This window comes from Amphiura filiformis, chromosome 2 (genome assembly GCF_039555335.1).
Source record: "Amphiura filiformis chromosome 2, Afil_fr2py, whole genome shotgun sequence".
Lineage (NCBI taxonomy): Eukaryota > Metazoa > Echinodermata > Ophiuroidea > Amphilepidida > Amphiuridae > Amphiura > Amphiura filiformis.
Genome location: NC_092629.1, coordinates 50,786,103 through 50,801,153, shown reverse-complemented (window position 1 = coordinate 50,801,153; position 15,051 = coordinate 50,786,103). Strand labels below are relative to the sequence as shown.

At 39.8% G+C, this 15,051-nt stretch overlaps 1 protein-coding gene across 1 annotated transcript in view; it reads right to left on the bottom strand.

The window, feature by feature from the left end:
• Positions 1-581: 581 nt before the first annotated feature.
• Positions 582-15,051, bottom strand: part of LOC140146340 (breast cancer anti-estrogen resistance protein 1-like) — a 114,288-nt gene continuing 99,818 nt past the window's right edge. The window contains 3 exon segments of the mRNA XM_072168149.1: positions 582-2,089; positions 2,091-2,633; positions 3,161-3,694. Coding sequence (XP_072024250.1) covers positions 917-2,089; positions 2,091-2,633; positions 3,161-3,694 — 2,250 coding nt within the window. The 3' untranslated portion in view covers positions 582-916.

The window sequence follows — 15,051 nt, the reverse complement described above, 5'->3', positions numbered from 1 at the left end:
TTTGGGTGCAATCCTAATACATTCAGGTGTATAATAATCTTATGCTAGAGTATGATGGATTTATGATGGGTCTTGCAATGCACTGTATATATTAGTGAAACCCACCACAGATTATACAAACCCAATTCTACTTTCTTACAGTACCTCTGATTGGTTATTACATGATATAATCATCCAAGTATAAACCAATCAAAATAGAGCTTACCATATCTCTGCTATACTCTGATCAGCTCGTAATAGGCGGGACTCATAACATAGTGGCGTAACAGAATGGCGTACACACAGATAGGCGCAGCACCTACGCGCACTGCACTTTGCGTTTATGACGCGCGCTTTTGTGAATTTACACGTGCGTAAGTTGGAACTTTATTGACTCGCGCAGTAACAAAAACCAAATAATTCCCGCCTATTAAGAGCTGATCATAGTATATCTCTGGCTCAATAAAAGATACTACCCTCTTTAATTTTGTAACCAATGAAGATAGTTCTGAGAGACCAGTCCTTGGTCGGAGTTGCCCATTAAGCTACTTGTTCCGCCATTATGCACTATGTGTGGGAGAGCCTCGAACTGGCAGCATACATGAATGGGAATTGAACTAGTCATAACGCTCTGTGTAAGGTTACATAATTCTTCCTTTCATGTATGCTGCCAGTTCGAGGCTCTCCCCGCACATAGTGCACAATGGCGGAACCGTGCAAGTAGCGAATGGGGTTAAAAAAATAAAGCTGTTTTTCTGTGTACAAAATGGAAGGAAAGGACACTTATCTGTTCTGATTATTTTACTGTCTTTCTAATTACAATTTCATCTGTCCATGCAGAAACCTGAATCTGGTCAAGTTCCCTAAATTTATCACATGACCAAATATAAAATAAATCACACATGTATAATGGGGCAGACAATATCCATGTTATACCTCAATCATTGAATGTAACCTCTAGTATTGCTAATTTCAAATCTTGCGTTGCATTTGCGATGTCCGTTAACCTATCCACCATCTCCTGTATCGGCTGAACCGCTGGATACTGCAAAGCTGCCGTTTTTGTGGAATTCACACCAACGTTCAAACAATCGCACAACAAGTCGCTCATATGAATCACGCGACTTCTAAACTGCGTGTGCGACAGATTATGATGTAACGTGTCGCCGATAAACACCAATTTGTGTCCCAACAAGATGACATGCTTGCTATGCGCTACAAATACTTTCGGCGGTTGTTTCGCTTCCACGCACGTGAAAAACTTATCCACGGCTGAAATTGTGTCTTCGCTAATGCTTTGAACTTCTTGTTGGTAAAATTTGATTATTTCTCTATCGTTTGCTGTCAGTTCTGAGGTATATGTAATGTTATGGTTCGTTTCTGTTGTGACGATAATTTGACGCGTAATATCTGACGTTTTCGTGATGTAGCCGTAGTCGCCACCTTTGTCATCGTCATCAGATGTTGGCGAGTTGGCATTATTCGTGATTGGAAAGGATATTTGCCCAGGAACATGTGGTAAGGGTCTCCTCTGTACTTCTGGACTCGTCATATTCGTGGTGGCACTGTCTTCTTTCTCAGGAGCCATCCAATCAAAGCTCTTCTCTGGTGACAAAGCGCTAACACCACCAGGGGGCGTTGGCAGTGGTCTCGTCTGCAAACCCAAACTCTGACTACGCTGATCCAACCTTTTGAACAATACGTCGCAGTTAGTCGTTACAAATGCGATAAATTTCTTCATATCCGACGGAAGAACCTTGGCAACATTTGCAAATTGGTCTAAATCGCTCGGAGCGTTATCGCTCGATGTTGGTGTGTATTTCAACTTATCGACGCTCCAGTTAAGATTGTCCAGCGTCAACGCTGATCGGAGTAACTTAGCGTGCGATGCCTGCAATGGCTGTAAGCTTATACCCAACTCTATCTGTAAATTAGCATCACTTTTAGCTGCATAGGTAACAGTGTCTTTGGCAAACTCTAAGAATTCTTTAAGTGCTAATTTCAGCTGATTACACGCCGCTTTGATCTCGTGGATTTTCGGCTCTAAATCAGCCTGGTGGCGCCACACACTGCTGACATAACTCAGCATATATGCGATCGCAGTCTCCAAACACCTGCTGGCGCTTTACTAACAAGTCCATGGCAGTGTCCCTATCCAACAGGACCTTTCGTCCCAGTGTTCCCATATCAAATGATTTCGATCTCTGTTGTTCTGTATTCACATTTAACGTTTGCATTTTTGCATCGACTTCTTCCACCGACGTTGACTTTGTCAATATAGGCAAACTACCTGTTAACGGCCTATCTTTGGTCACTTGCGGAGGAATGTCATACACATGATCGAAATCGGCTCTCACATTGCCATGCGATAAAGCTTTCATTTTGCAATACCCCGGCGAACCATAATCATCGCCAAGTCCCCCTTTTGTGGGAGAATTATACATGTCTTTAAAAGCGCCCTCTGGAATGCGTGGTCCATCTAATGTACCTCCTGGTTTACGTGGACTATCATAGATTTCCCTATTCAGCGATGGTGGTACATCGTAGGTTTCGGTGGGTGAGAGTTTGCCTAGAGATTGAGGGACATCATATGTATCTACAGGTATCTGGCTCTCCACTGACGGTACTGGAATGTCGTAGTCATCACTGAGGTCCTGGAACAGTAAAAACAGATCATGGGATTTAAGAAATTGAATGATTCTTTATTATGTTAATTAACTCATTCCTTCCTTCCTTCATTCATTCATCATTCTTGTTAACACTCGTTCTTTATGTTTAATTTACTCTTTCCTTCCTTTCTTTCCTCCTTCATTCATTTATTATTTTTGTTACAAATGTATTCATTCCTTATATTCAAGAATTCACTCCTTCATTCATTCCTTCCTTCCTACCTTTATTCATTCATTCAATCCAACATTGATTCATTCATCATTCTTGTTAACACTCATTCTTTATGTTTGTTAATCTGCTCCTTCCTTCCTCCCTTCCTTCATTGATTTCATTCACTCAATAACTTGGTTACTTTTTATTTGTTTGTTTATGTGTTCCTTTCTTCCTTCATACATTGAATTCATGCCTTCATTCTTTTTTCCTTCCTTCATTCATTTCATTTATTCACTCAATAACTTGGTTATTTGTTTATTTGTTCCTCCCTCCCTTCACTCACTTCAAATGCTCTCACCTTTTCAATAGCAGATTTCTTCATAGGCAGAACAATTCCATGTGCAGAGGGAGGCACGTCATACACATCACCAGCCATAAATCCCTGTTTGGTTGGAGTATCATAAAATTCTAACGATGTTGGACTTGTAGGTTCTATACTATGAGTTGGTGATGTATGCGCACTGTGTGACTTAACAGGCGACGCCCAGTGGGTAGTCTTTGGCACATCGTATGTCTCTTGCGGCGACGTTGAGTATTGTTTCACGGGAACGTCATACGTCTCTTGAGGCGACGTTGAATATTGTTTTGGGGGAACGTCGTACACCTCTTCGCTGTTTTGGTGTTGAAGCTTGAAAGCGGGTGGTTTCCGTGCACCCGGTATGGTTTGGTAGCCAAGAGAAACTTCTGGGGATGAGACCCTTGCATGAGGACTGGGACGAGGGATGTCATAGTCTTCTGTCATGGAGGCACCGGGGGCGCTTGTTCTTCTGCCGCCAGGCGATAACGGGGAGTCGTACATGAGAACAGGGCCATGTCCGGTTGGCGAATTAACCTGAAGAAAAGGATGAAAATAATATATGCATAATATATTATTAATATTTTGTTGGAGAACACCATCTTTTAGAATCAACAATAAAAACTACTAAATGGAATCACCCATTCAGGTCACCCCATTTGAAATTTACACTCCCTTTGTGGAAAATTAATTAAGGTCATGTCTTAGGGGGTGTGTGGATTTCAACTGGTATAGCCCAATACCTCTCTGCCAGCCACAGTCTATGCAGGCATTCATTCTCAAGTTGCACAACCTTTCCTGTTCCAATTAGGTCACTACAACTCACAAACCCAGTATTAACTTTCACCTAATAATACCCCAGACAAGCAAATACTGCTAAAAATATACCACACAGAACGCCTCACCATGAAAAGAGAGTTGCATGTGATGATGGCTGCCCTTTCATGCCTTTTATAACTGATTGTAGATCCTTAAATAGTTAGGCAAAAAAAAAAGAGGTTCGTCTCAAAGCGCCCACATGCATTTGTAAAATCACATGATTTGATAAAAAAGAAATGCGGAATTTTTTTTTATTTCAAATGTGTTTTTTTCTGGAAAAATGTGGCGAAAATCAGATTTGTTTTCTCAAAATACCATAAAAATACCAAGTTGGGAATAAAAAAAACAAAAAAACAAAAACAAATCGCATTTGCTTTCAAACCACTTGTGAGCTTTGAGACAAACTTTTTTTTTGTGGCTTTGTCCCCTTGTAGATTGGCTTAAGAAATTTAAGTATCTGTGTTAGAGTGATTTTTTTGTTTGTTGAAATTTTTTTTTTTGAGGGGGGAGGGGGGCAGAGCTGAGTGTCTGAAATGTACCCAATGTAGACACGGGGGGAGGTCTACCCCCCTGAGCATGCAATGGTGACTGGTGTCATCCATTAACACATTTATGCAGATGTGGTGCACACTGAAAATAAATACTGCTATGATACTCCAGCAGGTTAGCTAAACCAGGGAACAGACATTATCTATTAACCAATTTGACACCATGTAGTCAAACTTGACCAAATTCATATTAACTTTGACACCATTTCTGGTCAAATTTGAGAAGAAATTGTGTTATATTTTATTTGACTAGGATTCAATCACAATGTGTAAAGTTGAAAAGGCAGCTATTGGATTTATGCCACTCTGGTGCAGATTTATAATGAGACAGAATAATATGTACACCACAGGACTTGATTTGGGTCAATGTGTGTTACACCCTACACTAAATATCAATATACAGGTTTGCACCAAAATCCTGTTTTGACCAAATTTTGGTTTCTTATATACCAGTAAGTATTGTGTGTTGCCATTCATGAAGGGAAATCGGAAATAGTTTATACGAAACTAGGTCATTGACTTGTCTAATTAGTATTACTGATAATGTCGGATATACCTGATATAGACCTTATATTAATGTCTTGCATATTGGACACTAGTATGCCCAGCTGGTTATAGACCGAGTTTGTGTTGCTGAACGCTGTCATGCAGTGTTGTTTGGAATCACACTGATTCCAGCCGGTTCATTTGTTGATGCTTAAATTGAAAAAAATGCAAACAACAAATTTTGTACAATTCAGATAAATCAAATCCATTTTCTTTATCAAGAGCTGCTATGTAACTACCTTACCAGTGGTGTACCAGCTCCCCCCCCCACCACCCTGATATTTAAGATATTTTTTTAAATTTTATTTTTAATCTTATTTTTGACCATTATCAACATGGTCTGCCCCCATATGAGATTTTCCCCTTGTTGATCAGATACATCAACATCATCCAATAAAATTTATCAGACTACATGTACACATATAGAAAATCCCAACCACACGCACATGTAGCTACATACTCACAATTTGGACATCACATATTGCCTCCCCTGATGACCTCCACATGTAGAAGGCCTAGGGTTAATTGTTTGTGGCGTGACTTTGACTCTTGTAATTAATACCGACACTTTTCGAAGTTTTTAATCAGACATGGCACATATCAGGGTGTAGTCTTGCTAGTAATTAGCTGGTGATTGCCATGGCGATGGTAATTGATAGATGATTGACAGATTGCTAATGGTCTCGAAATTAATTCTAATTGCCTTTTTTCTAGGGTGTATGGCAAGAATGTTTGATATCTGGACTCCCCCATCACTGCACTGAACAGGGCTTGCCATTACCCCCATCCCCAAAGAGGGCTTGCCGTTTCCCTCTTCCCTGAACACGACTGCCATTCCTATTCCCTCCCCCATCCCTGAACACCCCTACACTCTAGTTTTCCAGGACAACTGTGAACCTGTAGTGTGTGTGTGGTTGTTAATAGTGAAACCGTGAACCCACCTCCACAGACATACATCATAATCAAAGCGTGGACATCTGTGGCATTTTACCGCTAACCGTGGACCTGGTATTACGATAGAGGAGTGAGAGGACCCTACCACATATGCAAAGCTGTGCTGTTTTACCGACTGTGGACTACATAAGTGTGAACTCAAAGTCCACATTTGTAGATGAAAACAAAACGCAGGACTGCCGTTCCCTCCCGGCATCTCTGAACAGGACTGCTGTTCCATCCCCCATCCCTGAACAATTTTGTATTTTGGAGGGTACTCCTGTTTCTGCGCAACATGTGAATTTGTGCATTTCTTTGAAAGTCAATAAGAAGAAAAATATATGCCTGCATGAAAATTTTGCGAATCAACTGCATGCACAAATTTTCTTGCACACAAAAATTTCATGCTTTACAGAATATAGGCCCCTATTGATTTCCTTTCCATTTTCATTTTTAAACCTTGACACCAAAATTAACAATGGCTGATCTAAATTGGAGTTAATTACTTAACAAGTTGCACACACCTGTACGACATTAATTAATAACGGACAATTAACATGCGCTACATATCAATGGCTCAATGACCTTTAATTAAGCTATTAAATCTTTAAATGACTTATTACTACTAAGGATTAAATCTCACTTTTTAAATTCAATTTGAAATATTCTCATACCCAGTGTCATCAATTCTTAACTCCCATTCTACAGCAATAGCATTAAGTTGACCCTAAAGTTGTGGCATATGAGTTTTTGTACCCAATAGGTCGTTCCTTGAGTGTAGAAATATGTACGATCTTATATTTTAAAAGTGTTTTTTACAATTTTTTTGGTATATTTTTTGTAACATTTACAAAATCACATACAACAACTTACACCTTTAGAATCAGCCAAATTTGTTTTTTCTTGTCAACTACTCAACTTGGTCATTGGTCAACAGAGCAATTGGCTCAATTTTGACATAATGTCAACCCCCATAGAACTCTTCAGTTCAGAGTCTATGGCCAAAATAGCCAGTTGGGGTTTCTTTCACTTTACTTTGTTATTTCAGCTTAAAATGGACGGAAACCTTTAAATTGACAGTTATTACTAATATTATTTCAGCATTTTGAATAAAGAATATAACAAAATTAAAATTTGATGGAAATCATAATCATACATTATGGCTTTATGAACTCTGCCCTGAGAGATGAGCATATTAATGATCTGCGTGCTAGCCTTGCGCTTCAAAAGTTTAAGTTTTGAAATATTTTCTCAACGTTATCAAGAACTATCTTAATAACTACTAACCCAATACTAGGTTTGTTTGTACTCATTTGAATGCATTTTTCATGCTGATTCCAAATATGGTCATGAAAATTTACATTTCTGAAGTCGCAGTCGACACCCGCGTGAAGAGAGTTAAAGATCTTAGTATTATACTATCTTTGGTTTAACTCTGGTTTGTAACATTGAGTACAATTACAAATTGATTTCAATGGAAAGTGACCTTATATGAACAAAACAGATTCAATTGAAGTGGGCATTAATTCATAATGTAAGATTTAAACTGCTTGGAATAATTGAAACAATTTGGTCACCTCTTGAGGCACGTTTCTGGAGGTCAGCTTATACATTTCATTCAGAGAGAAGTTTGACAAATTGCACCCTTAGTATTTTAAAAACTTTGTGAACTCAACTCAACTCCCTCAACCATGTCAACTCTCATGTAAGCATGGTCATGATGATGTAAGTCGCATAAGATATGCACGTTCACATGGAAAGCCACAGGACAAAGTTGGAGAAATCCACCATGTACTTGTGAACTGTCTTGAGAATTCCAACCCCAAAGCTTGTCCCCAAATTTTATGTCCCAAGATATTTAGGGGATTTCGTGATAGAGTGATGGAATAATCAACTTCTTATTCTAGTTTTTAAGTGTTTAAGAAACCTATGTCCATCTTATTTATCATCTCAATTTGAATTTGTTCACGATAGTCATATGCATATTACCAGGAATCATTCATCAAATACTCTTGTTGTACCAAAATGTAATTCAAATTCAGGCAAGCGTACATTCCATGCCAGAGCTGTTAATACTTGGAATGAAATTGCACCTCAAATCCGCAAAGAATTAAATAATATGTCTTTGTATCAATTTAAAGCGCGAACAAATATTTCTGCTAAATAATTTGGGATTTCTATTCCCTTATAAATTGTACTTTTTATAAGGACATTTTAGCTTTAGCTTGTATTTTGTATAATCTTTGCCATATGAGTTCAATACTATTTATTATGTTATTGATTTACCATGTGTAATATGTAAATTTACTGTGTATCAAATATGTATTACAGTATTTTATAATTGTATGAGGGCCTGCTTGGAAAGCAGCGCTTGACACTGAAGTGGAATTACCCTCAATAAAGAAAGATTATTATTATTATGAGTGTTACTGCCAATGGGAACTAGTCTGTACTACCACTACAGACCATGTACATATATTATCCATAGGGAGATAAACTACTGGGAACCACACACTCTTGGAAACCGCTCCCTATTCGTGGGACATCACAGTTTGTGACTCGTGGCTTGTGTCCCCCTAAATCGCGAGTGGTCTTTGACAAAGACTAATGGGAACAAGCCATTTTGCGATTCTGGAATAACCTTGGTTTAATTATATATTTAAAGGAGTATTTCGTGATCCTAGCATTCTCTTTTTATGACATTTTTCAGTAGATATTCACGAAAAAAGCTCATTCCAAAATTTCAGTTGATTCCAATTTTGCGTTTGCGAGTTATGCATGATTTTGTTATTACACTGCTCCATAGACAATGCGTTGTAATTTCGTTCTGGTGCACCAGAACAAAATTCAAATTTCACGATATCTTTGCTAAACGAATCAATCTGCAAGAAATTTTTTGTACATAAAACATTATGTAGCCAGAGGTTTCCAGTGATATAAAAATCTCAACTTTTTTTGAGAAAAGTGGAGGATGATGCTGTGGATCACGAAATGCCCTTTTAAGTTTTAATATGGTTCAATTTGGTGTGCCACTTTAGGTTACAGCGCACACCTAACCTTTTCTAGGGTCTGTGGTTTCAGTAAGTTTCTGATTGTAATTCCAAAGCTGATGTCATCAGCACTCAGCAGTGGCGGTGCAAGGATTTTTTTTCGGGGGCATGGGGGCATGGCCAAAGTGGATTTCAGGGGGGCAAAATCAACAAAATTTTTGCAAAATTGCCACAAAGTGGTATTTTTCGTAATTTTTGGTTTTTACTGGGGGGGGGGGGGCAACAGGGGGTGCCGCCAGATTCCAGATTTTCCAGCCTTCAATTAAATGGTGTGAAGTTTACAGGGATTGACTTAGGAATCGCAATACCGATGTCGATCCTTGAGAATTCTCCATTCTATGACTGTCTGTCTGAACATGGTTTGAACCACACCAGTATAGCTAATTACACTGAAAACAACTTAATTTCAAATTACATTATTAAGCAATGAATAAATACACAAGATTTTCCTGTGGGGGTTCATCTGTGTTTACTGATACTGCTACAGGTATGCGCCAACAAAATGACACAATTTCCAATTGCAAAGTTAAATGACCCCTATCCAAATATCATAGCCTAAAAGTTGACCTCAAGGTGTGGAAAATGTGTTTGTGTACCCAACACATGCAAAGGTGATTTGCTATGAGTAAAACATATTGGGGGTAAGGAACTGTGTCCTAGAGATTGTCATATTTGAGATATGATGGTATGTTATGGTTTGAAATGGCATGTAAAGTATGGGTACACATTTACCTTGTAGTTGTATGTTTGTTTGTTAAAAGCTGGGTTTGGATGATGTGCATTGTATGTAGTTATGTACATTTGTATGTTTGATATAGATGATGATTATGTTGTATATCAGAGGTGGTCCGTTCAGGACTTCCTGCCCGGTGAGTATTTCCTCATACCAATATTTGTTTGCTGTTAAATGTGTGTGTCTAAAGGCAGATCCTGAAAAGAAATACTAGGAACTGTGGTCCTATTATGAATGAATGAACAAGAATTAATTAATGTACAAAGAATGAATAAACACATATGAAGGAATGAAAAACGTTGAATTGAATGAATGAAGGAATAGATAAAGGAATGAATGAATGAATGAATGAATGAATGAATGAATGAATGAATGAATGAATGAAGGAAGGAAGGAAGGAAGGAAGGAAGGAAGGAAGGAAGGAAGGAAGAGATGAATGAAGGAAGGAACAATGGAAAGATGAATTGATGAATGGAATTATTTTCACTCAAAGATCACTCCCCCTGTTTTCCTGCCCAGTGCCTCAGATTGGTTGCAGAATATGGTAGTAGCTTCCTTCCTTCCCCTCCCGCTTCCTTTTTTGAGGTTTCCTCAAATATATTTAATTTTTTTGAAATTCAGTTATAACTTTTCAAAAAATATGTCTAGGAAGTTGGGATGCATTATATATAGCCTTGTTAAGATACAAGAAACACTTTAGGAAGGTTTTGTGATCATTAGAGGGGTGTACACAAATAAAAAAAATGGGCCGCCTCCTTTTCCAGGCATTATTGTATACGCTTAAACAGCTCTAATTATGGGTATTTACACCAATTTTGCGATAAAAATAGAATAGCCCCTCTTCCTACTTTTTTTTCAAAACCCGGACGTGAAACATGTTTTATTTTTTACTTGGCCTAATTATAATTATTTGCCTGTGTATTATGGGTAGTAACAGAGGCTCTATACTACTACTAGAACTAGGGTTCGAACCTGCAACCTCACGCACCATATTCAAACGCCTTATCGATTGAGCTAACTTGACTACCAATAACTTTTGTTTGTCTACCCCAAAAGTCGTGTTCACATTTTGAGTTACACCCGGCGTAAACTTACGCTAACATTGATAAAAATTCCACAAATATTTTCACTACTCCTACAGCGTGTCCACACCTAGCCTACTCCTAGCACTACGCCGACCAGTTCCACCAAGCATTCACTTCTGGTCGGCGTAAACATCGGCTACCACTTCTGGTGTTTCCGTGACCTTTTTCAACCACGCAATATGTAATGTCTTAGTTCCAACCAATAAAAGGTCAAACTTACACCGGGTGCCAGGAGTAGCAGCGTTCACATTGCAACTTACGCCTGGCGGAGGTTACACCCAGATCGCTACTCCTGACTTCAGAGTAAATCGTCGGACGTACGCCTGGTGGAACTTGCGCTGACCATCGTTCACACTGTCACTACTCCTGGCAGCGCCTACCGCTACTCCTAGCAACTTGCGCCGACCAAGTTCCACCGGGGGTACGTCCGACAATGTGAACACAACTAAACTTAAAACACTCCCACTACAGCCTACAGGTATAAACTATTTCAGCCTATTTATGATATGTCTGGCAATGCTTGTTATGTTAGCTTTAGGCATGGGCAATATCAACTCAATTGAATGGAACTGGGGCAATAAACATTACAAGGTGGCAGAAAATACAAACCTGTTGCCAAGATAATGTCGAATTGATTCAGAAAACCCACAAATAGACCTTATAAACACATCATTCCGTGTGTTTCCAAACTTCCCACATATTAAAGTTGTATTCACATATTAAAGTCGTGTTACACCCGCCGTAAAGTTACGCTAACATTGATAAAAGTTCCACAGATAGTTTCCCTACTCCTACCGCCGCGTATCCACACCAAGCCTATTTCTAGCAGTACGCCGACCAGTTCCACCAAGCATTCACTTCTGGCTGGCGTAAACATCGGCTACCACTTCCAGTGACTTTTTTCAACCATGCCAAATGTAATTTCTTAGTTCTGACAAAAAAAGGGGCAAACTTACACAGGATGCCAGGCGTAGCAGCGTTCAGATTGCAACATACACCTGGCGGAGATTACACCTAGCTCCAGGGTTCGGTTTTTGCCGGCAAAAACCTGTTTTTGCCGGCAATTGCAAAGTGGTAAAAACCTGGCAAAAAACTGTTTTTGCCAGTTTTTGCCTGGTTTAAACCGGCAAAAATGGCAAAAAATGGCAAAAACTCACATATAGTCACTCAAATATTTAAAAGTGGCACAGAAAGCTCATGAACAGTAATACACAACTTTTAATGAATCATTTAACATATTTTTTGTCTCATCAAGTCCTTGAAATGGAAACGCTCTTAATCTTATGCATGCCACATTTCAGTTAAATGCACTTGATGAGCAATGAAAACGCATGCCTTTAATTTCCTATTTTTTGCTTATAATTACAAAATCTGGCCTTGTTACACTCGGGAACTTATTTCTGTAACTTAATAATTTGTTTTGAAATGAAAAAACTGAACTATAAATCTCTTTTTTAGTTTTTGCCATTTTTGCTGGCAAAAACTGTTTTTGCCAAGTGGAAAAAACCTGCGAACCCTGCCTAGCTCGCTACTCCTGACTTTTGTCAGGAGTAAATCGTCAGACGTACGCCTGGCAGAACTTTCGCTGACCATCGTTCACACTGCCACTACTCCTAGCAGTGCCTACTGCTACTCTAGTCCTAGCAACTTGCGCCGACCAAGTTCCACCGGGTGTACGTCCTACAATGTGAACACAACTATACAATCTTTGTTTTGAAGTACAACATTTTCAAGATGTTCTCAAGTCCTAAAGGCAGTTTTCTTGGTTCTTCCAGATCAAAACAAAGCATCTACATCCCTGATCAGTGTTGTTATTTTTAGACCACCTTCTTGATGATGAAGGGAACCGAAACACACTGAAATGTCCCAAACCTAACAAATAAATGAGTGCCCAATTTGATGTAAATAAATGGTTACTGGTCGATAGTCCAAAGGGCCATTAGTAGGAAAACCCAAAACAGTAGTTATAGGCCTAAACCCTAATTATGACCCTAACCCTCACCCTAGCCTGTAACCTTAGAACCTGTAACCTAGGCCCTAATCCTAACCATAACTCTACCTAACCATATCACTAAGTCCATGATAGAGTTTGATCAGTTCCCTCGGAATTGTGATGTTCAAACAGCGATCATGTTAGCACGAGCAGAGGCGCTTAAAATAAATTTTGGATTTGGATTTATAAAGCGCCTTTCTCCAGATCTTAGAGGACTCAAAGCGCTGTAATTTCGCTGCAATAGTGAATCATCACAATCAGATCGCATCAACTAGGTTGCTGCCGAACGGCGCACACCTATCCGCATTTAGATTGTAACAACCACCATTTATCTGTGCAGCTCCCCAAATTCCATTGGGTGAAGGAAGTTTTTGATAACCAAACTAATCACCAATTTTTGCGATACAGGAGGAAACCGGAGATCCCGGAGAAAACCTGCGAGAGCGAGCATGGAATCGGGATAAACCAAGTGCACATGAGTCCTTGTGCAGCGCCGGGCTTGAACCCGGGACCTCAGTGGTGCAAAGCGAGGGAATTACCGCTGCGCTAACTCGCCCTCCCGCTAACTCGCCCTTCGCTTAGGCCGAAGGCCCAGTGCCTCAGATTGCTAGCACAGTATTGTGGGTAGTGGCAGAGGCTCTAAAGTCCGTAAGGGCCACAGGCTGCTGGGCTAGCTAGGTAGTACCATGATTCAGCTTGGTCAATTGGCCATACCTAGTACCTTGTAGTGTGTTTACAAGGATTTAGGGTTTATTTATGTAGTCAGCACAAGTTTGATCCCATAAGTGAAGCACTCAAGTCAAACACATTTAGCCCCAGAAGGGTAGATAAGCTTGTAAGTGATGACATGAGATGACTCAGGTGAAGGTGGTCTATTAACCCTAACCGCCTAAGGGCTTTTTGGCGACGGGAAGGGAAAGAAGGAAGGAATAAAGAGAGAAAAGAAGGAAAGAAGTTGTTTGCTCGGGTGGGATTCAACCCAAGACCCTCGCATGCCAGGCACTGGGTCGGCGACACTTTGCCACGGGTCTTGGGCTTCGCTGGCCAGCGAAACCGTGCCTATATATCACTTAGGGCGATTGCGTCATCACACCACGTGGGATGCATGCACGAACAGCGCATATATCAAGTAGTATTTTGTAGTATACCGTCCTGTTTAGTGTTAGGGTTAATGGCCAGTATATGTCCCTCAATTGCATGGACTAGATACAACCAAGATCTGTGCTAGAACGTAGTTCGATGGACTGGTGACTTTGTACATCGATCAGAGGACCGTGACGTCATACTTTGACCATAAGTCTTGATATCAACATGCTTCAAGTCCGATGTATACTCCAATTCGTGACCACGATTTTGCAGGCCGCGAGACATTTGAGCCGAAATTTTACGACTTCCGCGAAGGAATTCCCTTCGCAGAGCAGGTTTCTTCACTTCACATTGAGTTTGGTTTGGTTTTGGGGGGTAGGCCAGCAAAGTTTCTATAGGAAAGCACAGGGCGGGCAACAATTCTTCGCGATACTCGGCGATATTTTGATGAAGTATACGTAAATGCCTACAGCTCCGTATGTAGCCTCCCATGTGGCAGCAGCAAGTTTCTGCTTCAAATGCGCTGCTATGCATTTTTGCGCTGTCCACACATGTTTGCATAGGAGTTGCAAGACATGACCTTAATCTTTCACACAGGGCATGTGAATTTCAAATAGGATTACCTGAATGGATGATTCCATTTGAAATCTACACCCCTGTGTGGGAGTCTTCCATACAAATGTAGGGGGTATATGGATTTCAGATGGAACAGCCTGGTCACAATCATTGCACACAGAAATGTTTCTGCATGGGTAGACACTTGTGAAAACAAATTGCTATTGTTGATTGTGATGCCATAAACAAATAATTTATTGGAATGGGTCAACAATAATACCAAATCACAGGGACAAAGGTTACAAGAACTTTCTCCCAGAATTAACATCAAACAAATGTCATTTATTGTTAATTTTCTATTTATAGCAGCTATGAAATCACAAGAACTGGCCACATTGTACAATTGGCCAATACATACAGGCCTTTTGCAAATTATATTGTTGATCGTGAATGTTGATGGCATAAACAAATAATTTATTAGAATAGGTCAACAATAGCCAATCCCCAGGTCAAAGGTTGCAGATACTTTCTCCCAGAATTAATATC